At 37.5% G+C, this 24211-nt stretch overlaps 1 protein-coding gene across 2 annotated transcripts in view; it reads right to left on the bottom strand.

The window, feature by feature from the left end:
- USP24 (ubiquitin specific peptidase 24) overlaps positions 1-24211 on the bottom strand; it is a 71251-nt gene that overhangs the window by 3116 nt on the left and 43924 nt on the right. Inside the window, exons 37-64 of one of the 2 annotated variants that reach the window (XM_062580985.1) lie at positions 23280-23440; positions 22349-22410; positions 21144-21335; positions 20704-20821; positions 18848-18992; positions 18292-18411; positions 17990-18115; positions 17695-17793; positions 17398-17480; positions 17039-17180; positions 16530-16649; positions 15945-16165; positions 15441-15565; positions 14617-14758; positions 14107-14257; positions 12629-12724; positions 11861-11964; positions 10930-11043; positions 9824-9920; positions 8250-8366; positions 7555-7650; positions 7085-7187; positions 6328-6449; positions 5718-5831; positions 5404-5469; positions 5054-5120; positions 1753-1831; positions 1102-1177 (exon numbers count right to left, since the gene is read on the bottom strand). In XM_062580985.1, the coding sequence (XP_062436969.1) occupies positions 1102-1177; positions 1753-1831; positions 5054-5120; positions 5404-5469; positions 5718-5831; positions 6328-6449; positions 7085-7187; positions 7555-7650; positions 8250-8366; positions 9824-9920; positions 10930-11043; positions 11861-11964; positions 12629-12724; positions 14107-14257; positions 14617-14758; positions 15441-15565; positions 15945-16165; positions 16530-16649; positions 17039-17180; positions 17398-17480; positions 17695-17793; positions 17990-18115; positions 18292-18411; positions 18848-18992; positions 20704-20821; positions 21144-21335; positions 22349-22410; positions 23280-23440 (3258 nt within the window). The remainder of the gene's footprint in view (positions 1-1101; positions 1178-1752; positions 1832-5053; positions 5121-5403; positions 5470-5717; positions 5832-6327; positions 6450-7084; positions 7188-7554; positions 7651-8249; positions 8367-9823; positions 9921-10929; positions 11044-11860; positions 11965-12628; positions 12725-14106; positions 14258-14616; positions 14759-15440; positions 15566-15944; positions 16166-16529; positions 16650-17038; positions 17181-17397; positions 17481-17694; positions 17794-17989; positions 18116-18291; positions 18412-18847; positions 18993-20703; positions 20822-21143; positions 21336-22348; positions 22411-23279; positions 23441-24211) is intronic. The other variant, XM_062580986.1, reaches the window with a different exon arrangement.

Below are 24211 nucleotides of genomic sequence, written 5' to 3'. Positions count from 1 at the left end.
TAAAAAGCCAAGAGACACAAAATTCTAGTAAAAATTTTACATGTGTAAAGCCTCATCTGCTTGTCATGGTAGGTGAACAAAGAAGCCTGGAACAAGGTTCCTGAATCCTTTGGCAAAGAGATCTGAGGCACTGGCAGGTATTAATGCAACTGGAACAGTTTCAAGGACTACAGCCCTTCAGCTGCATCCCAGTAACCAATTTTGGATATTTGGTAACTGTACATGTGTGTAAGTTATGGGATGCTAGCTGAAAGGGTGGCAATTCAGATTTTCAACAGTGGTTTACGTGAGCCTGTTTTCAGACTGTACTGGCTCAGTAGGACCACCCAGAGCCTGTCAGTTCACTGTGTTTCACCCAGAGTAGTAACAGATTGTGCTGTATTGCAAGCATACTGCTAATTCTGCTTCCAGTATTCAGTAAAATACTATTTCATGCATCTCGCATCATATTATTGCCTGTGGTAGAAGCTCTCATGACAAACAGGCAGCCTGGACCTGAGATACTATATTATAGTGCAGGCCATGCTTGGAGGCTAAGTATGACTCTTCTTGACTGCAGAAGACAGACCTGGGCCAGTTTTGCTGAGGTTTAACTTTCAGTCCTTGTGTATTCACTAAAGCTGTATTGCCCAACTTATGTAACATTTAGTGGGAGGAGCAAAAACTAGATGCGCAGGAGAAAAACTTCAATGGTTATGCTGTGTGCAAGCGGCAATGTGTCTGTAAGGAATCCACTCCTTTAGGTATTGTCCTGAATCAACACAGCAAAGGAAAATGGTTCTTTCTTTTTTAAAAAGCAAAGCCTTCTAACAAATTCTTTGGCATCAAAAGCTTTCCACTTGACAAGGAATGATATTCATTATAGCTCTTCACACTTGGTTTTTATTTACTGTACAAACATATAAGCCTAAAACAGATGGGGGCCTGCTGAAGTTTTCAAATGTACCAGACTTAGCTGCATCTAAATGGTTCTTGTAAGAAATGAAGTAACTTGCCTTTTGTTTTAAGGAGCAACTCAAAGAGCCATAAAGAAAATGCAAATTATCTAAGCCTCACTGGGGAGGAGAAAGTAGTTTCTCAGTATTTTTACAGCCAAATTACCTTTTTCTGTAGCCACTGCACAGCCCAACTCCAGTGATGAGAATTCTCCTTGAAATAATCTTTTGCAGTAGGGCACCTTGGAAATTGAAATTATATTCACTATTTACGAACAAAGCATTATGGCAAACTTGAAAAAAACCAAAAGACTTCCTCTGTGCTGCTGCCTTCTCTATATATTATCATTTTTGATAACTCTGACTTAAATTGTGCCCTGAATTAGCAGGAGCAATAATGTCTAGTAAAATTTACACAATGTAGTTTAATACACAGATTCATGTTTCAGAATTATACCTCATCAGACCACATGCCAAGCTCTAAACAGAGAGAATTTAGGAATCATACTATTTCAAAAATCTGTGATAGTTCTTACATGTATTTTGATTTTAATGTTAGAATCGTACTCTACAGCATGTAGGTAATCCAGCCTTTAAACAGCTATTGTCAGTTATGACAGGAGAAATCCACCTCCAGCACTATTCAGAAAAGATTTCACTTCGTACTGTGGCATGTAATATTAAGCTCTTTGAGCACCACTTACATAACAATAACACAACCTAAAGCTGGACAAGGTAGCAAGAGTAGCAACCTAAACAGTCACAGAGAAGTCCAAGGTAGAGGTGAGGTTAAACTCTAACACACATCATTACTCACTTCTGAGCTAAAGTTACAAGGAACTTGACACACTGGTAACAACGACTGCTGTCCACATGGTTGCTGTGGTGCATCAAAGCTGTGGGGAGAAACATAAGGATTATAACAACCCCTCACAATTCAGACTTCTCTGTACCACCCAGTCTGAGAATATAAGAAAGATGAAGTTAAAATTTTATGCAGTGAAAGTTATTTCTATAAATGTCAGCATGAGTATGTGTGTTATGCATACTGCTGTATTCCTGGCAGTTTTGAGTATTACCAGAACTCTTCTGGATTAAAAATAGATCAAAGTGAAAATACAGTAATTCTTTCATATGCAGTACCTGAATTTTAAACAGCTCTTTTCTACATCTCTCCTAATACAGTTATTCTTCCCCTGTAATCCATTCTATGTTAGATAATTGCTATGGTTACATCTATCTGAAGTAGTCTATTATTCTAAACCAGCATAAAGGGACAAGATCACCAGCTTCCACCAGGATCAAAACTTGCAAAATTCACCAGCCAGGAACCTCATCTAGGGGAGATCTGAACAAGACAACAAGCCATTCTTAGCCAGGAAGTTTCCTATACTGTGGAATTCCCAAATCCTGTAAAAGAATCTTTTTGCTGAGGAGAAATACAAAAATATCCATGACACTGTCCCAACCAGATTTGCCACCCAAAAGCTGCTCTGTCCATATCAGTCTGTATCAGTAAAAAACATCGTAATGAAACCTTTAAACAGGCAAACAATTGGTAGGGACCTGCAGATTGCCAGCTTTTCCACCCTCAAAGCACAATAGATGACGAAAATTACAGTACTGCCACAATGCAAATTATGCACAAACATCTTCTTGAGGACCATAGAAAACTTATTTTCTGACTTCCTTTCTTGAAGAAAGACTTGCCAATGGGAGGGATAAGGCATGGTCCACATGCAATGAAACTGGAAGCTGTTCAGTGCTGTTGCTAGGAAACTCCAAGGTAAAACTACAACTTTTACTCCCAAACCCCACAGCACTTCTCATAAAATATGTATGATTTAATAACAAAACACAATGAATTTTAAACAAAGATCTAATTGAATAATTGCATCTCTCCTCTGTAGAAAAATAAAGAAGGTCATGTATTGCCAGATTACAGAAGAGGATTGGTTCAAGTGGGACCAATCTACCCGGAAGTAAAATAATCACTTAGGTATTTTCTCATTCTGAGCATTTTTTTTCCCTCTTCTATTAGTCACAGATGTAAACTAGTAACCAGATGAGCACTGATGCAGAGAAGGGACATAGAGAACAAACTAAATATTCCTTCTCACTAAAACAAAATCCCAAAAGATGAGAGCTGTAATCTGAAGCAGCTTCACATCTAAACAGCTGTAAAGGAGATGCTCAAGCTGCACTGTTCAATTAGAGGTGCTCTCTGAGCACCATGTGGTTGCTCTACACATTTCTCTTACAGATAATGCCTCTTCTCCTGACTCATATGAAATAAACGCTTATTACTTCTGAGACTTATTTTATCTTGCTATTGCAACGTTTTAGTAATTTCACTTCATTAAGGGATCTGGATCAAACAAGGAGACAAAACATTGTACAAGCATACAAAGAGTACAAATGGGAGCCACCTGCCAGATTAGAGTAGCTCTCCTACAGTTAATATAATCAGCATGCTTCCATGTTGAACCAGTTACTTTTTAATGATAACCAGAATACTGACAAGAGAAAAGGATTGGCAATTTATTGATACACATGAGAAGCAAAACTCATTTTCAAGGTTACAGGATTCAGAGAGCTACTCCTGTGGTAATCCCAAGGCTCAGAAGATTTCTTGCTGTAATGGCAAAAATATCTCCACGACCAACCTTAACGAAATAATGGCCACAAAAGATAGAGACTGAAAGACTATCAAGAAGACGCCAGTGGACACTATAGGTTCAAAAACCATTACCACAGCAGTTTGTGAAAGTAAAGTCAGGGTTTCACAACAGAAACAGCATTCCGCCTGACCATGAGGGGGAATTTCTTCACTGAGAGAGTGACAGAGCACTGGAACAGGTTGCCCAGAGAGGTGGTGGAGTCTCCTTCTCTGGAGATATCCAAGGCCTGCCTGGATGCAACCCTGTCTACCATGCTCTAGGTGACCCTGCTGAGCAGGGCGGTTGGATTAGATGATCTCCAGAGTTCCCTTCCAACCTTACTGATTCTATGATTCTGTGATGTAGCTCTAAGGCAACTGATGATGAAGCAACCTGCTTGTAATGCTTTAACAAAGGCTGAAATCCCTGTGCTGTCTGAACTTCTACAAATTCAGATTAGACTTTTATCTTACCAGTCCTAGGATCTCATTTTAGTGGTAAAGGAGGCTACTGCTTCATGCCAAGTAAGATGTGAAAGACAGTAAGGGGAGAACAGTGATTACACAAATGAAAACATGAAGAAAAAGAGAAAGCAGCTACATCAGGGTTCTTTGGAAAAACACCTAGAAGAGTAAAACAGGAGATTCCAACTAAAACCAATGGCAGCAAAAGCATAGTTCATCCCTACAGATTCGAAAAAAACCCTGTCTTCTTCACAGCTTCCCTCCATTATAGGTTTAGTTATATCTGCTTTGATATTGAAGGTTTACTGAACATCCAATCTGCTTCTGCCATTTCAAAGCACAGAGCTGCAGTCAGAAGCAAACTGACAAACCAGTTACCCTCAGGCAAGGTAAGAGGAAGGAAAGAACATAAAGAGCCAGTGCACTTTCATCACAAGCCTTTATAACTCAAGGGACCCACTTGCTGTGACTTTTCTTCATGGCTTTTGTCTCCCCATCCTTCTCCCTATTCCCCATAAAAATCAGAGACATGGGCTGGATCATACATTTCTTGTTTAGAAGAAATACTAATGAGATGCAAAAGTGAGCAAGAGATTTCCAATATGCTAACTACTTTTCTTTCCTCATATATACGCTCTGATCTGTTCCCAATTTCATCAGGTTAGCTCTTACGAGCTTCTTGGCTAAGGTTCCTTAATGTCACTTACTGAAGTGGGTAAGTACCATTCTTCCCTGGGTTCACTGACTGCTTTTGCTGGAGAAAGTTTTTTTCTCCAATAGAATTCATTTCCAGCTTCCCATTACTATGATATTCTAATGCTTGTTCTAGTTTCTGTTGATTTTGTGTGTGGATGGGAGTACTAATACCATTAAGTTGGTTTTCCTGAGAAGTAGAACAGTTTAGGAAGATTAGAAAGCAGCAGACTATATGAACCATCATCAAAATGAGGCTCAGTAGGAGACAGGAGCATGTTCACACAGTTGGCCTACTTGCCTATTAATCCATTTTCAGTCTCAAAGGCAAATTTGATGCGCTCTACTTGTAAAGGGTCTTCAATAACCTGTTAAGAAATAAAAGGGTCAATAGAAGTTGTGTAATACCTGTATCTGAGCTATGAAATAATTTTAACCACCTCAACATGAAAATCACACAAGACTTTTAAAGTTTCACATATCACTGCATTGTCAAGACAGCAATTTATTAAACAATTAAAAGACTTACTGAAGTATGAAAGTTATCTGGGTGTTAAAATTATCACTCTAGTCCTGGCTTTTTTTTTTCCATTATGCACTGACACAAAATATATTCTGTGCTTACTGTACAAGTCTTTACCCTTCACCTACCAGTATCTCATGGAGTAACTGGAATATGTTTTTCAGTTCATGAGGTGGAGCAGTTTCCAGCTGAGTCTGCACGCAAGAAATACAAAGTTACTTAGAGAGTATAATACGCTGATGATACAAAAAAGATTACCAGACAACTTTGCAGCTTTTGAAAATATTTGTTTTAAACTCTAAAAGCTAAAGAAAATCTAATGAAATATACTAATAGTTCTTCTGAAGATCCCAGAACTGTTATAATCCATAGGATACAGTAAGACAGACCAAAGCCTAGAAAAAACACTCATGCTAAAAGCCTAGCTTGACTGTCTCCATACCTTGATGAAGTGTAGCACAGTGAAGGAAAAGTGCTCATTACAAAAGCAGCAGTACACCACCATCTCAATGAGAACTGACAGAGATCCAGTTAGCTCTCGTAATGCATACATCACCTAATGGAAAGGTGAAACAATCTCAGACATAGAATCGGCACAGGTTTTTTATAGAATATTACTCTTTTCCAGGAGGGATGCAGTTTTTACCCCCAGCATCAGTGTGGCCCAGTGAGCTGAACCCCTGCCCTCAAAACGCTTCATTCAGCTTCTGTTGCCTACTTCCAAGGGTGTGGTCAAGCACGATCCATTACGTCAGAGCAGTTCAAGTTAGCACCCCTGGCTAACATATAACAACAGACTACATAGGCAAAATGTGCTCAGCTGTCTTTACTGTCAACTTCTGAAACTTTCTAACCAGACCCGTAAGCTGACATATACACTGGTAGAAGGTATCAAGAAGAAATTGAAAGTGACACCTTGTTCTAGCTCAAAATAATAACCACATACTCCCCAGCTTCTTTTTAATACGCAATGTTTTTTAATGTAAAGGTTTCACAAAGAACAATATAAGACAAGCTTTTAGGTTCAGGCAGGTAGAATTAAGAGCACACACCTCCATTAAGTATGGCTTTCCCTCAGATAGGAATAACAAGGCTTCTACTTCTTCATGGAGAGTCAAAAGCGGACCTGAAGCAGTGATGCTTAGAGGTGGACGCTGCTTAAAGAGACCAGGAGCTATAACAGCAAATACAAAAACAATCCACTAATAAATCAGATTGTTCTACACACCTTGAAAACAATGCTACTCAGTTTGGCACCATGCTATCTCTAATAACATTCATTTCAACTAGCTTGGACAGGAACTTCAGTTACTTTTTTCAACAAGACAACTTAAAATCCTTCCTTCGAGGCACTGAACATCTCAACTCATTTCTTTTTGACCCTTATTTGGATATCACCGTCTTTCACAAGAAATGCCTAGTAGAGTAAGTGTTAAACTGCTCATTATTCAATAGCTTAAGACATAGCAAATATAAGTGAAGTACAGCCTGGTAGGCTGCAAGTCTTTCCTAGCCATCAATGGCACAGCTCAATTCACTTACAAGAGGAAAGTCTTTTGGGACCTATGGGAAAAGAGGGCAAAATAACATTAACTTCTTTCTTCTTCTTCTTCCATTTTTTTTATATATAAAAAAAGGAGTGCCTGCAATACTATCTATTCACCACAGCCTCTCTTTTGATATATTCACAGAAAAATAAAGAATATCCAAATGTATACTAATCAGTACTGATCAAAATGACTCTATTTTTCCTCACAGTTGGTTATTCCCAACCAAAATGTCACCAAAAGAGAAAAATGCAATTCTTACCAATATTTCTTTGCGAGGAGACATCAGAGTGCAAAACAAGTAGTGCTACAGTATTGTGAAGATATCCAAACTCACGTGCTTGTGCTGCACTCCATCTTCGGTTCTGCTTGGGCCAAGGAAGAGATTTAGTTAACTTTGATTACTTCATTTTGTTTTGTTGACTTAAAAGTTGACTATGTCCTTAACAGATCCCTACCATGTTCTAATACTTAAGTCAGTAAAAGTTTTCTACCATTTTAGATATTACACTCATTTATGCAAATAAATCTATTTTCATGTTAACTGCTATGAACCATATAGATAGAGTTTAAGATTTACATGAATATTACAGAATAATCCAGGGAATAGTCTAGTTTATCCCATGAAAAGCATCTGTTCACAATCTAAGCACATTAGAAAACAAGACCAAAAGCCAAAGCACACACAGAAACGGACAAGCATGCAAAACACGCATGATGCATAGGCTTTACCTGATTATTCTGCCGGTTGGGGCCAAGGAGAAAGTTGACCATATGTTGCAGAACAGAGTGTCTGAGAAGAAGACTGCAAGCCCTTATACCCTGCTGCTTAAACAACAATAAAAAGTTCTGTTAATCTGCAGATAAAGAATTAGTGTTCTAGGAATGAAAGTAACATGCATAGGCTAAACATTGCATTTCCCATCCTTTAAGAAGTCATCAAATAGATCAGTAAGCTACATCATTAATAAGGACTCGTTAAAAAGAGCATAAACTAGATCAGCATAGGCAAAACAAGTGCCATATTGGGACAGGGGATGAGGGGGGCAAGGAGGAGAGAGAGAAACCTTACTGGGGTGAACAGCACCATCCAGTCAGTTATTCTACTTTCTGCAGGAAACAACATCAACAAACTAAATCCTTACTCTTAAGATCAGGAAGGAAAAAAAAGAAAAATCCCAAACCCAATCCAAAACATTTAGACTTTGGAAATGATATCTTCAATATACTTTGTATATTTCTGTGCAACGTCTTACTTTATCTAAGCCAGTGTTCAAAGCCATCTACTTTTCAGAAAAAGAATACTCTAAGAAGAGTTCTGGAAGAGTCTCACCACGCTTCTTAAAACTACAAGGAATATGCATAACTAGCTGTTTTAATGTTGTCTTTAAGATACAGAAAAACATGGGCAAGTATTCATTGCTTACCTTCTGTACAAAGTTGTTGAATAGCAAAAAATACTGAGCACAGTTTTTACAGTTTTCAGGTACATCTTTATCCAGCAGAGCAAGTAGCACCTCCAATAACTGATGTAGACTTTTTAACTGTGAAAACAGTTATTAATTTGAATTTGAACAGTTATCTACTGCTTAAAAAACAAGTCAAAGGAATTTCTTTGCATCAGAGTCGAGATATGATTAACAAAACCACTTGCTGCGATGAATATGATTGCAGCCTTCACATCTTTAAGTCTTCTGAATGAATGTTGTATATATTAAACAGGAATGTAATGAAAGCATCAACATGAATATAGCTTCCTTAAGGAAGTGGAATTTAGAGTAGTTAGATAAACTTGTAGTATTTTTAAGGCAGTTCAAATTGCTCCCAGATGTGCGTTAACTTACGTTCAAATGCTCCAGACATTTTAGTAATACAAAATAAACTGGATCAGACCAATATTCAAGATCTCAAATTAGCATACTATGACATTCAGCCATGCAAAAGGCAACGTTAATGTTCACTTTGCGCTGAAGTACACTAAGAGAATTGTTATAAGATTTTTTTATATCTCAGTTAATGGATAGCAACTAATAGCCTAGAGGAAATAAGCAAAAACTCTCAAGCTGTACTGTAAATTTTCATCTGCCTACTACTCTAGCTAGCTTGTTATATAGGACTGTTTAACAATCTTTCCTTAAAGCCCCACATAAGATAACTTTCTTCACAGCTGCTGATACAAAGCAGCACCCTCCACGATTTTTTAAAGGGGAGGTTTAATCTCAAATTTTAAAATTTTATGTTAAAAAATGTTACTTCAGATTAAACAAGACTTGGGCACTTACAAGTAATCTAAACCAGATAACTTACAGGAATACATTAGAACGCAGGTAACATTTCTGTTTACATGTTCTTAATGTAAATGACTTGGTTCAAGTATTCCAAGTGAAATAGGTGAAATTCAAAACATTTCACAAATGACTCCTTTTCCACATATTTCCTATCAGGTTTTCCTACAATATTAAGATCAGCCATATGAAACAAAAAGCTTCACTTGTACTTTTCAAGCTTACTCGTCAAAATTTTCTAATAGAAAATTAAACATTTGAACATTAACCACAGGTATTGTCTCTCTCTGGAACGAGACAGCTCAGATACTACTGCTACGGGCTGCTGTTTCTGAGTGAGGAAGGAAAATAAGTTAAAAATAAAGCTGATTTCTGGAATGCCTCAGTTACAAAGTGAAAAATCCTACGAAAACAAAATTTTCATACTAGTAAAAGAATATGTGGTGTCAATCTCTAAGACAAGCTGAAATGAAGCTGACTTGCTTATAACTGCTACTTTGAACTTAAACTCTGAGAATTAGAGCAGCATATTACTTCCCAGCATAAAAGCAAACAAGTCTTAACCTATTCAAGAAACAAAGAACTCCAAATAAGCACAATCAAGACAAGTGTCTTTCATTTTGTCATTTACGGATCACACAACACTGTCTGCAAATGCAGCAAGAGCCATTAATAGAGATGACTGACAGGATCATTGGTGATGAGGTATCACTAACCTTCTCCTGATAAAGCAAGGCACTGTCGAGGGTTTTTTCAAGAATAGTGGCTACAGCAACTCGCACCTCTCTTACACTGCATTCTAGAAGGAAAGTCCTGGAAGAGAGAAGGCAAAGCTGCAAAGAGGACCGGAATCAATGTGTACATACACTTACTATGATTAAGTGTGATATTTGTTATTTTAAAAGGATAGTCAGCATACCTCTTTTACTTCTGTGGATGAAAACAGCTTTAACTTACTTTCCTGCATTCCTGCTTGTCACTACTGATGTCTATAACATTACTTTATAGCCACTCATTCAAAGGACAAAAATGCCTCACATAGATACTCTAGATGTGCCAAAGTGAATTATGTGATCCCAAGACATGCTTTTAAATATATAATCCTTGATCAAGCGTTAGTTTAATAATCCTGCAGAGACTACTTCACTGTGACAGTGCTTCATAAATGGCAGTTTGAAGCAACACAGATTCTCTTTCCATTCTAAAAACGTGATATGCAATACTATCCCAGTTAAAGATGACTCTTCTTAATGGCCTTAACCCATGGATGACCATTTAGTAACACCAATAAAAGATACCATAGGATCCTCTCTGTCAATGCAACTTCAAAGAGAGAAAAAGAAAATCTTTAGATAGACATGCCCCTCTATTTACCAGTTCTCCAAGTATTTTTTCTCTTACACGTTTTGGTAATATCTATTACATAATCTTGAGCTTGATGAAAAAATATATTCCAGTTTATCTGTGATCTTCACCAGAGAAGCATTTAATTTATACTACCCCAAAGTTCTCAAATATTTCCAGTGTCTCATTTCCCTACACCTGCAGGAGTGACCAAACTTAAAGTCCAAGGATTAAAGTTCCACATCCTTATTAACATATATTGCCCCATTTTATGAGGTTTTCAGAACTATTGAGAAAGCCACACAATCCTTACAAGAAGTAAAAAACCTAAGTGTTAATTTATGATGTTTGCTTAAACAATGTGCACAGTCAACTCTGTATGTTAGTATAGACCAGATCATGTTATTATGAAGCATTATCTGTGGGTAGGACAGATAATTTCACTTATATCACACAAAACAAAATTACTAGTACTTACTTTACAAGCTCTCGGCCCTCTGGCCCAACCAAATACTCAACTAACCACTGACAAGCATCAATGCTTTTGGACAGCAGTGCATCAATAGTGGCAATCCACTCTTCTGTATCAGCCCTGTAACAAAACAGAGGCAACTGTCAGTAAAAAAAAGAAAGAAATCCACCTCCAAAACCTAAATCATGTCCCACACCTTGTCTTCCTTTTTGGTATGCCAGAAGTGGCTTTCACACAAATCACCCTCTTCTGCCATTCTCAGTGAATCAAACCAACAACAGCGGCTAGCAGCGCAACACATCTGCCTCTCTTTTGAGAGCTTCTCCTGAAGCCACACCTAAATCTGGCTCTTCTGGTATACTGAAGCACAGAGCATCTTTCTCTCTGTTTTGCTGGTTTTCCAAATTGAAAAAAGTGACTTTGAGTGTACGTTAGATGGCTTAAAACAAAAACACTGATTTGGGGAAAATACGATATATGGTATTAACTTCTACACTTCCAGGCAAACTACCTCAGCTCCAAACCTGAAGTCCAAAAGGTGGGTTTTCAACATTTACAGATGGATAGTATTCACAAAATAAGCATTTAAGTCAAAAATGTGTGGGATTATTAGAGATTAATGTTCAGAATTTCTCCCAGTTCAGAAGATAGCTATACCTTTTCCTTGAATTTGCTGTCTGTAAATCCATTAAGGCCATTCCCATGTCCAGATCACTACAACTGAAATAACTGACAGCTGGGGAAGGCCATAAACTGACGGCTTATATGCGACCCTCCAACCTCCTCCAGATTTCCTTGCACTGGGGTTCCAATGCAAAGTAACAGGTATTGCTACTTCTGGGAACACCTATGCTAGCAGCAGTATCTCAAAGCACTATAGGTCTGACAAGTCAGAACACCTTAGAATATTGTTATGGTACCCAGGACAAATCCCTACCTGAGTTTCTTCTTGGTTCGGAGATAGGTTTGGAAGAGGAACTGGACTGCCAGCTGTAAGCTCACCTTTGCCATGCACGGATAATGAGGATGTTTCACCTTAGTCTGAAACAAACATTAAATTTACTTCAGAGCAATGTCCTCACAGCACATATATCAAACTCTATATATCTATATCTCTTAGACCCATCAACTCGTTCTATTCAAGTAATTTATTTAATTTGGTGGTGGTGGGAGGGGGAATGAGCCCAAACACTTTTGTGCTAAAACCAGTTTTCAGTGCTGACTATACATATTCAAATATATTCAAACATGAGCAAACTTGCTCTAAAGCCCACTAAATCATGTGAATTCAGTAAGTTTGATAAATGCTGTTTTGTTTATTATTTCATAAGTACATTTAGAAACATTTAATTAGTAGTCCACGGTGTATTTCAGTGCAAGTCTATCAACTCTGAGATGACTAACAGCATTTTTTTTTTTTTTTTTTTTACTTTTCCATATACAGAGAAATTTCTGTCCTTTAGTTCAATTTGTATCACTAAAAATGCATATTATTTCATAAACTTTACTATGGCAACATAACTTTTTCCCCACTGCTAAAATAGGAGGCTGGAGTCAACTTTGAGATGGATGCTATTAGCATGAAGAATTACTGAAGACAATGAATTGCTCAGTTGGAAGAAAAGTCCTGTCAGCACTTTTCCAGTTGCAGCCCTTCCCATCTGATACATTCCAGGTACTCTACAATTAAAATCCAGTTACTTACAGCATTCAGTGAAGCTAATGACAGAACAAAACTGAAGTAGTCACTACTGTATACATCTCTATTCTTCATAAATTTCAGGTTTTCATCTCTCACCATCTGCAAAATTATTTTTAAAATAACAAAAAGCAAAAAAAAAAAAAAAAAAATTAAGTGTTGCCAAATTGTATTTCTCTAACATATGTTTACATGTAAGATGTAATTTTAGTGGTGTTAAAAACCAATATGAGAATTATTCTGTTCATGCTCTGAATCACTGCTTCAGTGAAGGGGAAAATATATAGGAGGAGACTTGCATAAAATCAGTGATATTTTTCCAAGGATATTAAAAAACACAAGATAACAGATGAGAAACAATCATCTGGCCATTAAAAAAAAATGAAAAGAAAGGAGCTGTTGATAAGTTCTATTTTTTGCTCGTTCTTAATAAAATGACAAGAAAATACTCTTCAAACCTGAAAGCTCTCCTTAGCAAATTAACATGTACAAAGCAAGGAGCCATGGTATAATTACAAGTTGCATTAACAATAACATACTTGCATGCCAAATCCCCCTCTCTTCAAGCGAGATTTACTGAAATATGCTCAGTAAATTTGAGCAAAGTTTTGTTTATTCTAGTAAGACAACCCCAGGTACAATACAAGAAAGCCAAAAGCATCTACAATGCCCCGATACAGCCTACAGGGAGGATCATACATAGTTTGCACAATTTATTCTGACTGTGTATGTGATATGGGCTCTTTTGCACATGTGCAACTCAGCACAGCAGTGTGTGTTCAGGTCAAATGCATGCAGGATTGTACCTTCTTCTGCACAGATCAGATGCAAGATACAAAAATGCAATATAGAAAATGCAAGTCAGACACCCAGGCCTTTCTTTTATGACAGCTAATCATATCCAGGTTCTACCATCCTCTCACTAGCCTATCAGTGTCAACAGACCTCCCTTATCTGATCTGACTTGCAAAGTAGCCCTCAACACTTTCATTCTCCCCTTTGAGACCATATACACTAGGCCATAAGCCGGCAGACATGAACAGAATTGAAGCTGGTTTTGGTTTCTCTTACTTCTCTTCCCCTTTTTACATTGTTCTGAGCTGAAGAACTAGAGGATGACTGACTTGCTATTTTCACTCTTCAAGTGTAAATATACTTCAAATGAAGCATCTTCTCTGTTAAGTCATCTCTCCCTGCTTGTATGCTGACTGCTGCCATATTTTAACTAGTTCGCCTATAGTTTCTTCAAAGCCAGGAATGGGTCAACTTTGTGAGTAAGGATAGCAAAATATAAAGTAATGTGTCACTGAATATCTTTTTAATTGCTTTGTATCAGAATCCAGAAATATTTTCCAACTTTGTTCTGGTTTGGCTTTCAACAAGGGAATTGTTCCAAGACCACGTTCAATGTTACCACGTTCCTCTTACTGCGTACTTAAATTTCACATGGGTAGCATTTAGTTTCAGTTTTTGGAGTGCTCTACCTGATATATCCGTACAGGCATTTTCTCTACAAAAAGTCCCTTCTTTTCTCCCTTTCGAACCAGCTTAGTCAAGATGGAGAGGCGGTCACTGTTAGGCCTGTGGGGTCGTGGTGATGACTGGGGTGAGATTTCTGGTGAAGATGGAGCAGATCTAAAACATACACAAGTTAAAGATCAATAATCAAACCCTCTGACAATCCTGAAGTTCATGTTTTAAAATATCAGTAGAGCCAGTATCATCTCAAGGCAAATTTAGATGACAGTCTAAATACTTCTCAAGGCTGTCAGTCAGCTTGAACTTCTTACTCCAACAGTGACAAGGATGTTGGAGACAAATGTAGAAAAAGCAATAAAAGATTATCCATTAAGCAGCTTAAAAGGACAGAAGGATCAATATGCTCCTGCAGGGAATAAGAATTACTCTTTTCTGAGTTCTGGATATTGTGTCTGGACAAAGTAGGAGAAACATTTACAGACACAGAAGGAAAAACAAACAAACAAAAAACTTACAATGAGAGGTCCTCAGCTTCTTGACGCACAACACTCACTCGACTTTTCTTTGGTAAGACCGGAGAGTTCTGATCAGACACTCTCTGGTAAAACAGCATATAGGCATTCCAGTACCGCCGACGCACATCAGGGTAAGGGTTAGCTAATGGGAGGAAAGACATTCAAAGAAGGTTTGTTTCAGTCCTATAGGGGAATGAAACTCCCCCTGCAAATAATATGGATTGTGACAATATAAAATAATGTGTTAGATCAAAACATCAATCCATGTTAGCGAAAAATAATAAAACTGAATTCTAAAATAACTTTTTCAAAGGCATAAGTATAACTCAAAATACAATCATCAGAATTATGAAAGAAGTGAGTAACAGTGGAAACATTTGGAGTTAATTCCTTACAGCACAGGAAAGTTTAACTAAATGATCCCACACTATGTTCCATGTACAGTCTTTTTCAGTAACCCTAAGTAAAGGGAGGGAGAGATGAGGAGGAGAGAAAGAGAGAGAGAGGAAGAAAAAAAAGAGAGAACATGCAAATAATTTTTTTTTTAACCATTCTGAAAAGGTAACAGGCCCCTTTCAAATATGCTGTGCTGTTAAGTCTACAAAGTGCTGAACAACAGTGAGTGTAGTTCAATTAATATTAGGCCATCTACAAGCAGTTATGATGATCTTCAGTAAAATACAAGGCTTTATGAAAAACTGCTTAGAAAGGATTATTAGACCAAGTCACTCAAATAGATTAGGTATAATGGACTTAATTTTAACTCTGCTGAGAACGAGTATGATATACAAAGCTAATGTAAATCAACCTGTACTTCTACTTACACTGATCATAGACTTTAGGTCTATACTCTCCACCAAAACATTCATATTCCAAGGTTTCATCAGATAACTCAAACTCTTCAACAATGGTGTCATTGAATTTATACCATTTTCCTTTTCCACATCCCCTATGGCCAAGACAGAACAGAAACATGACAGAAAAAGTTAGTGTGTTAGATTGTCTATTCAAATAAACAAAACATGCTGAATATCCTAGAAATGAGAACCCTAAACTTGGCATTTATTTCCACAGTGAATAGAAGGCTTAGTTCAGTGACAAGGTTTGATTAAAAGTATGAGAGAAGCACATGACACACATTTAAATGTCATAGGAAGTCCTCAAATTAATACAACACAGAGAAATCCTGAGATTTTGACAATTAAGTATTAAGGGGAAGAATGCTTCCAATAAGGTTCTGAATGGCTCACAATACCTTCCTAAAACAAGTAGTCTTTAGACCACTCTTAAACCCACTGTGCAGGCCTAATGGCCTTCTCAGTCGTTACCTCCTGTCCTTTATAAAGGAGTAGTAGTGCCCTGCGTGTGCCTGGCCACTGTGAACAATCACACCAACAAGCTCATAGTTTTCTGTAGGAGCCACTTTCTTCCTTGGGGAACCTCCACCTCCTTGATCCATGTTTCTACCGTTGTCCCCAACTTCCGAGGACGAGTCCTGGCGAGCCATTCCTGACACAGTGTAAGGCTCCATGTTCAGCATCCAGGGAAACTGTTTGAAGAGATATTTTAGATTAAACAGAAATTATATTTTACAGAGGTTTTATGTAATTTTATAAAACTGTAATAATGCTTCATACATTGGGAACACCTAAAGAAAGCACAGTACTTCAACTTTTTATCCTTATGACACAGAAGTTAAATAAAATGTCCTTAAGGAAATTTTTGCTCTTGCTTTCCACAAGGACCCTGAGAATGCTGGAGACAAGAACAACTTTAAGGAAAAGTATTTATTTTCTGCAACATGATCACATTGCAAATGTTCCACATTCTCAAAAGCCCTTATTTAAATGAGTGGCAAAGAAGAGAGAATGAATAGGAACAGTCAAAGTCCACTGGAGAAAAAGTTTTCTTACCCTTATTTGTTCATCGTATTTAATAGAACGTCCACTTTCCCAGTCAAAGCCAAATCTCATCAGGTGAATCACCAATAGGCTAGGCAAAACCTTAATGCATGTGCGCTTCACTGTAGTTCTCTTAAAAAGATAGAAGAATATCACCTCTATATTTCAAGCATGTATTTTTTACAGCTGCTTATTCCAGCAATCTCAAACTGACGTATAAAACAGCTACTGGAGGCAGGACGACTGCAGGGTATTATTATAGATACTAGAGTTCGGGTGGTGAGCTAATAACTTAGAGAACACTACCATCCTGCCATCCTTCTGAATGTTCACAGTCTATAATATGAATTACAGAAAATGAAGTATGCTACCCAGAGTTATGGATTTAACCTGTTGATTACTTCTTTAATGTAGAAAGATGCAGTTGAGCAGTATCAACTGTGACTTGCTACAATCACATAGTGCTCAAGAAAATATCAAGCTACAGCTGAATCTTCTTTCATTTATGTTAAAAGCAATACCTTTTCTTTGCATTTTTCACAGTAGTATGCATTACTTCCTTCCAGAACTTCCCCTCTAACAAACTGATCCAATGATATTTCCAGACTCTGACATGAAGTGACTCCTAGGTTGAGAGCCATGAAGGCTTCTTCACGCTCGTATCTAAATTCAAGAAGAAAAATAATCAAGACATTCACATATCCAACTTGCATTAACCAGACATACGCTTCGGAAATATTACACTTGTCTCATAGATAACAGCTATAATTCTCACAGTCAAATGTGTATTACTCTGCCTTCCTGTGGTATTTTGACCCGCATATTATAATAATTTTGGCAGCATATAACTTGTTAGATAACACACTAAATTTAACATTACCTGTGGGGACAGTCCTTGCAGATCTTCTGATCGGAGAAGATGCCTTGAAAAGTATTCTTAAATATTTGGTCTCTCCCTATTTTCTGTTGGAGATAGAAAGTTAGAAATCTGTTGGATATATTTGCAGCATGAAAGACCAAGAACGCAACATGAATTTTAAATTTCTGAATGAGTATGACTTAGATCTTAAAATGAAGTCAGACGGCTTTCTGCCTTTTTTTCTAAAGAACAAAAAGAGAAAAGGTACTGGAGAGAGATGCACAGATAAGCCAGGAAAGAGATCGCTAAGGATTTTACCTTCAGGTACTCATCCATCTGATCTATAAGACTGGTGAAGAACTCATAAGCATCCTGTTGTTCTCGAACATAGAGTTCCTTGTTCCACATCTTGAAAATCTATATAGGTATAAATATTTACATAAAGGTGGTTGTTCAATACACATACCACTACAGAAATTTATTTATTTATCCACTTTTTGAGTTAAAATATACTTTATCACTACAAATTCTGCAATTAGGAAAAAGTGGATAGATGATTACTTTGCATTTAGAAGTAGGAAAGCTATATATTTTAAACAAAAAGAAGTAACACCTTCCAAAAGTTCTCAGGTACGTAATACTGCAACTTGCTTTCCATCAAATGACCAAAGAGAGATTGAACTTGATAGAACACGTTGTCATCTGGATTGTCCGTACCATCATCAATGGAAAGCAGGGCCTGGAAGGAAAAAATATAACCTTGTTAGATTGGTTACAGACAAAATTATTACTTCTTGTGCAATATATTTTTTCCCTCTCCTCAAAAAAATTCATGTCACAAATGTGCTCAGATGAATTTACAGATCAAATGACTAATCCTAGAAAAGGGGAATTACTGGGTATGGAACAAACTACCTCAGGGAGACCAGGTTGCATATACAGCTGTTGGAAGACGGCATTCATGTAACAAGTAGCTCCACCATTCTTCAATCCCACAAATCCTGAAATGGAGCGGCTATCCACTGGTGGAAGATACTAGAAAGAGCACACAGTAAGTTATAGGAAGTACAGATTCCAGCAATATATTTCAGGTTTTATAATAATTTTTGAGCTGTTCAAGAAAAATTTCACTGGAAACCAAGAATGTCAATTCTGAAAAATTACAAAACAGCTAAATAAGTTCACATATATAGGCAACACTTAGAGTAACACTGCTAAAAACTGCCTAAAAAGTATCTAAGTAGAACAAGTCATATTTAGGCAATATTTCTCTCTTGTCAAGATAATAACTGACAAAGACTCAGGAGAGTATCTGCTTCTGAGAAAGATCAAGTAGGTCTGCATTTACTCATGTCTACTCACTGTCATTTTACATTGAAGATCACGGACATTTCATGGATGGAGCAGTTGAACAGCTCATATAGTACTTTAAAACACACTAATACAAATCAAAACAAGGGTTCTTGCTTACATCAAACTCCTTGGTAAGTGCAGGGTCAGACTGATGATGCATAGAAAGCAGTTCTTTTGTAATAAGCTGAAGATTGGAAGGTGAGCTATCAGCCAGCATTACTAACACTTCATAAGCAGCTAATCTGCTATCTGCTGTACTGCACCTGAAAAGAAAGCCACAGTCAAGATCTACTTTGTAGATGACTCATAATTATTTCTACTTCCAGAAAATCACATTATTCAGAATAAGTGACAATTAGTTGTTCAAAAGAAATACTCAAAACAAAGCTAAAACCTCCCGAGAGATTGTAAAGTGCTATTTTTCCTCTCTTGGGAAGGGATGGAAGAGCAGGGGTAGGGGAAGGGACAGGTAGGGAGGAAAGGAATCAGAGAAAGAGTAGCACCAGGAACATTCGCTTAAATAAGCCTCCCTTACTGACATGGGGATATCTACAGTTGACATTCAACAGTTAGAAAGTAGGTGTCGAACCCTGCCAACCCCTCCCCACCTTCCTCCAAAAAAAAAAAAAAAAGGGGGGGGGGAGGGGAAAAAAGGTAAAGAATAGGTTCTGTAAGGACAAATAGCCAGATACTCTCCATCACTGTAATGTCAGTAGAGACACAATGACTCATGCACAGGGAGATAATCTTCAGAAGAGCTGGACAAGGTATCTTATTGCTGCAAGGGATTATTTTAGACCTAAGCTACACATGGAACTCAGTGCAAAACACTTTTACTTAGCTCTTCTCAATGGATCATCAAGCACTCTTCCTTCCTTCTCCAACAAAGAAAAGGCATTGTTTGCTTTAAGCAAACAAATAAGAAAGTGCTTGAGACAAACTGCCAAAATTTACTGCAGCAAAGCACTAATCTGTAGCAAGTATCATAGTTTTCAATCACTATGGCAAGCTGATACAAATGCCTGCTCTTTACATGAAAGTTAAAGTCTAAAGATATGAAGGAACGCAGCTTGTCAGCAGTATATCAATATTAATTTTAAATCAAAGAAAATGAGATTAACATACAAAAAAGGAATATATTCTCATGCAAAGCAGAACAGGAAACCTAATTCACTACAGTGAATTTTCAGATTCCATTTTCAGACAGTGGCATAATGTTAAAGATTTGCACTACAAGTGGTCCTGTGAAATATGATTAAGTAGTCTTAAATTCAGTGATTGTCAAATACTCCACTGGGACATTCTTTAGGCTTTGTGGAAACATAATGCAGGCATGCCTGATCCAACTTTTAAACCGACAAGTCAGAGTAATATAAGCAATCCAGCTACAGCTGCACAAAACTTCACATGAACTAAATTCACCCCTTCATTCACCCCTGTATATCAGTAACAAAAGGCCAATATAACAGGAAAGAGAAGCCCCACTTTCTTCCCATTTCATATCCATTAGCACCTATCTCAGGTGCAAGGAGACATGTTCAGCACTGGCTTCTTAAAAGAATCAGTTATTCTGCAAAAAAAGTTAAATAATCTTTTGAGATTCTCATTTAAAAGGGGTTTGGAAAGTTACTTTTCTGTTAATACTTCAATTTAGCCAACTTCTCAAATGCTGACTAGCTAAAGGGGTATTCTTCACACCTATGGAATTCAGTACTCAATTCTGCTTACAGTGCTTCATTATCTAACAAATAAAACACAGATTTCAAAAGTAGAGAACAGTGAAGATTTCAGTTCACATAACTTATCAATTACTATTTGTACACTTATATAGCAAATGTATAAATTGGATAGGTGCGCTCTTGAGAAATGATCCATCATCAGTATTAATTCCTAGTATCTGTAGCCCCAGTGTGACACTTGCATGCAAGAGAACGAGGATAAAAAACCCAACATCAACAAAAAAGCATTTTTTACTTTGGATGAAAGTCTTGCTGACTGATGGCAGCACTGCCTGCTGGAGAATGGCTATTCAGGATAATCCTGGATGCTCGGAAGAGAAAATCATCTAATAATGGTTTAATCAAAGATGAACCTGTAACAAAGTAATCCACATCTAGTGTTAAATACTTTCATTATTACTGCAAAAGTCAAAATGTATTCCGTAACAGCAAAACCACTTAGTAGCACTAAATCGACAAAACGTATCCAAATGACTTATCAAAAGTCAAAGGTACAAAATAAAGGTATTGCCAACACTATTTCTTTCAGCTCCATATCACTTCTACTGATATATAATAACAGTTTCACAGGTACTGTCTACTGATCAAAACACAAAAGTCATCTTTTAGTGCCAAGAAGAATTCACCAAGCAAAGTAATTGGTTTAGTTACTTTAGTGCACAGAGGAATACTTACCAACCATTTCCTTCTCTGCTCCACAAAGCGAAAGGAGTGTCTTGATGAGCCTCAAATGTCCTGCTAATAAAATATTATCAGCTTCACTGGTCTCACACTCAGCTGTGCGATTGGGTTCAAAATTGTCTAGCCAAGTGATCTCATCTTCTAACATGGCAGTTGGACTTATCTTTAGCTGTTCCATTTCTGATGCTGCAAAGTAAAAAACAAACCCAGAAAAATTAAGAGTTCTAGAAATGAAGAATTTAAATACCAAGAATTTCAGAGTTTGATGATTCGTGCTTGTTATGATAATGTTGCACTTCATTTTAAAAAGAGGCACTATGCTAACAATTTGTAAGAGAGATCACAGGACTGAAGCTTACCATCAGTTCACTGAAGCACCTTATTCAGTACTTCAGAGAGAAATATTTAGCATATAAAAACTGAAAGATATGTACATGAGCAGAAACAGTATCTAGTCACACACAAGACAATTCAACACCTGCACCACTCTAATCAGCAATTTCAAATGTGGACATGTAACCTTAGGCACAAATTCATATTTAAGTACTGAAAAACCCCTCAGTGAGACCCACAGATCAAGAGGGTTTCCAAAATCAGAGTAGACAGCTTTTGAACTGAACTTCCTCTCTAGTGCCTTCACATTACCAAACAGGAATCTATCAAGGGGATATTTTACAGAAAAGGGAAAGAGCCTTAGAGATATAACCTGAAGCCAGACAAGCAGTGAATTCTGAATAAGGGTGCAGACAACTTGAAATAGTAATGAGCTTATATGTACATTCCTTTTATGGTGAAGATGGTGCAAAGAGCCACTGTGTAAACTGAGCACAGCTAGATAGGTATTCCACACCCCTTCATGAGGGAGGCGACATGCATGTGCTACGTAATTTCAGGCTATGCTGAATCTTAAGTATAATTTTGTATCTCTGAACTTCCACCTGAAGGTACCCAACAGATGGTCTAGCTTCCCCTTCAGTGCATAAAAAGGGCACCTTCAGCATTTCACCTGCCAAAAGAGTAAGCTGCCTTGCAGTTATTGAACAGTTCAAATGAACTGTTAACAGGACAGACAGCACACTGGCAAGTCACACTGACCTCACGGTGTTAATGACTGCCCAATGAAGTCAAGTCTACATCTTGGCTACAGAAGGAACATGCTTGGAAGCTGCAGTCACACTATGACATGTAATCATACTTACATGTGAGGTCATCCAATAACTGACATCTCAGGTCAAAATATTCTGTACACTGGGACAAAAGCCTAAAACACAAATAGAGGAAAGGTTTTAAAATTAAGAACTTTCTTCTAAGCAGTTGTCTTCAAGGCCTGGGTGTTCTGTCCATCCAACCCAAAATGCTGTAGCTGTCTAGGTATCCTTTGCATGCAAACATTACAGCTATAAAACAAATTCCTTCCTAACAGCTACTTCTGAATTGTTTGTGCAACACAACCTTGTTTTATCACTTCACCTCATAAAAATCAGCTATCAGATGATGATAAAACTGAAATCTATTTCAGTGTCCCAGTTATTTCTCTATTCAGATTCTTCTAGAAACTGTTGTTTGAAGTTACTGCTCAATTCAGCAGTCTTTGGCTGGTCAGTGACAAGTCAAGAGGACCAACTCTACAGACATTAAAGTATAACGGGCAACATAAGCAATGAGAGAACAGGTGAGGTCACGGCTCATAGGCCCAGAGATCATTAAACAGGTTGGAGCCTTTTGGACCAGTTTCCAATCTGGATCTACGCAGTACTGTCAGATAAATTCAACGTTACTGTCATGCATCCTATCACCTCTATGCCTCATGCAGGATTCTAGTCAAGTTCTGACTTCTGTGACCACATCCTAGAAAGAGCTCTATTTACCAATTACCACCTCCTGCATGGGAGGTCAAATAGGCTGCTTTTTAAGAGTTCAGATGGGAAGGATTGTACCTCAAGAACTCTGCTCTATTTCCCACCAATTTATATACTACTTAAACTGTCCCAGGTATGACAGAGGAATGTCAATATTTGACAAAAGTGCAAAGAAAAAAATCCTAACCACTTGTCTTTAAGAGCTGCCACAGCTCTGCTCATTCTAAAACATGGTAGATTTCCTTCCTCAATAAACATGCATCTGACTTGCCTCTGGTTGATTCCTCTCATGATGCTGGTTGGTGACCAAAGAGGCAGCTGGGCACTGAGGATAACACTCAGAAGAAACTGGTTTGGTTTCTGCACATCTGGGTGAGTTGATGTGTCTGTCTGACTAAGGGTGTACAACTGATCACAGGCAACACGACGAATCTGAAAGATTACCATTGGTAAGCATTGGACCTTACTTGAAGGTTGCCAAAATACACTTCTGTTTTGCTTAGAAATCTAACAGGAAAAAAAGCCATTAAAAAGCTTGTGGAACAGAGTATCAGCTCTGTACCTACCAGTCAGGGGTTGTCTATTCATATCCCTGAGCTACAAGATCTGATGCTTTAATAAATACAAATTGTAAATTCAGATATGGGGAAAAGAATGCAATGACTTCACATAAAATATAGGGGATGCAACAATACAAAGGAATCATGGCCATAAAGAGCTCTGGATTTCAGAATATCCAGAAACCATCTCAAATCAGAATGAATTTTAGGAAGGTTCTGATGCTTGGAAGATTTTTTCAAAAGTTCAGAAGAGCCCTTCCAAACCTTTTGAGACTAAGGTTACTTCAAATGGCCCCTTCCTAGAAGAATTAAAATACCAGTTTTGTGAAATTTCTCACCACCACCCCCCACCAAAAAAAAAAAAAAAAAAAAAAAAAAAGAGAGAGAGAGAGAGAGCATTTTCATTAAACTAGTGAGAGCATAGTCCTGTCCTTCATGGACAAGGCAAGCTTAAGGAATGTAATGCTTCAGCACTTTTGATCAACATAGTACTAAATATTGGAATTGCTAACAATTATACAGGGCTTATTTATTCAGACACAGGAACAGTTGGAATATCTGCAATGAACAATTTTATCCTGAGACCATATTAACTGAACAAAGTGTATGCATTTCCCTGGAATATCTAATATATTTCAGGAGA

Source organism: Rhea pennata, chromosome 8 (assembly GCF_028389875.1).
Source record: "Rhea pennata isolate bPtePen1 chromosome 8, bPtePen1.pri, whole genome shotgun sequence".
NCBI lineage: Eukaryota > Metazoa > Chordata > Aves > Rheiformes > Rheidae > Rhea > Rhea pennata.
The sequence above is the reverse complement of the archived record's forward strand: the minus strand, read 5'-3'. Positions and strand labels throughout refer to the sequence as shown.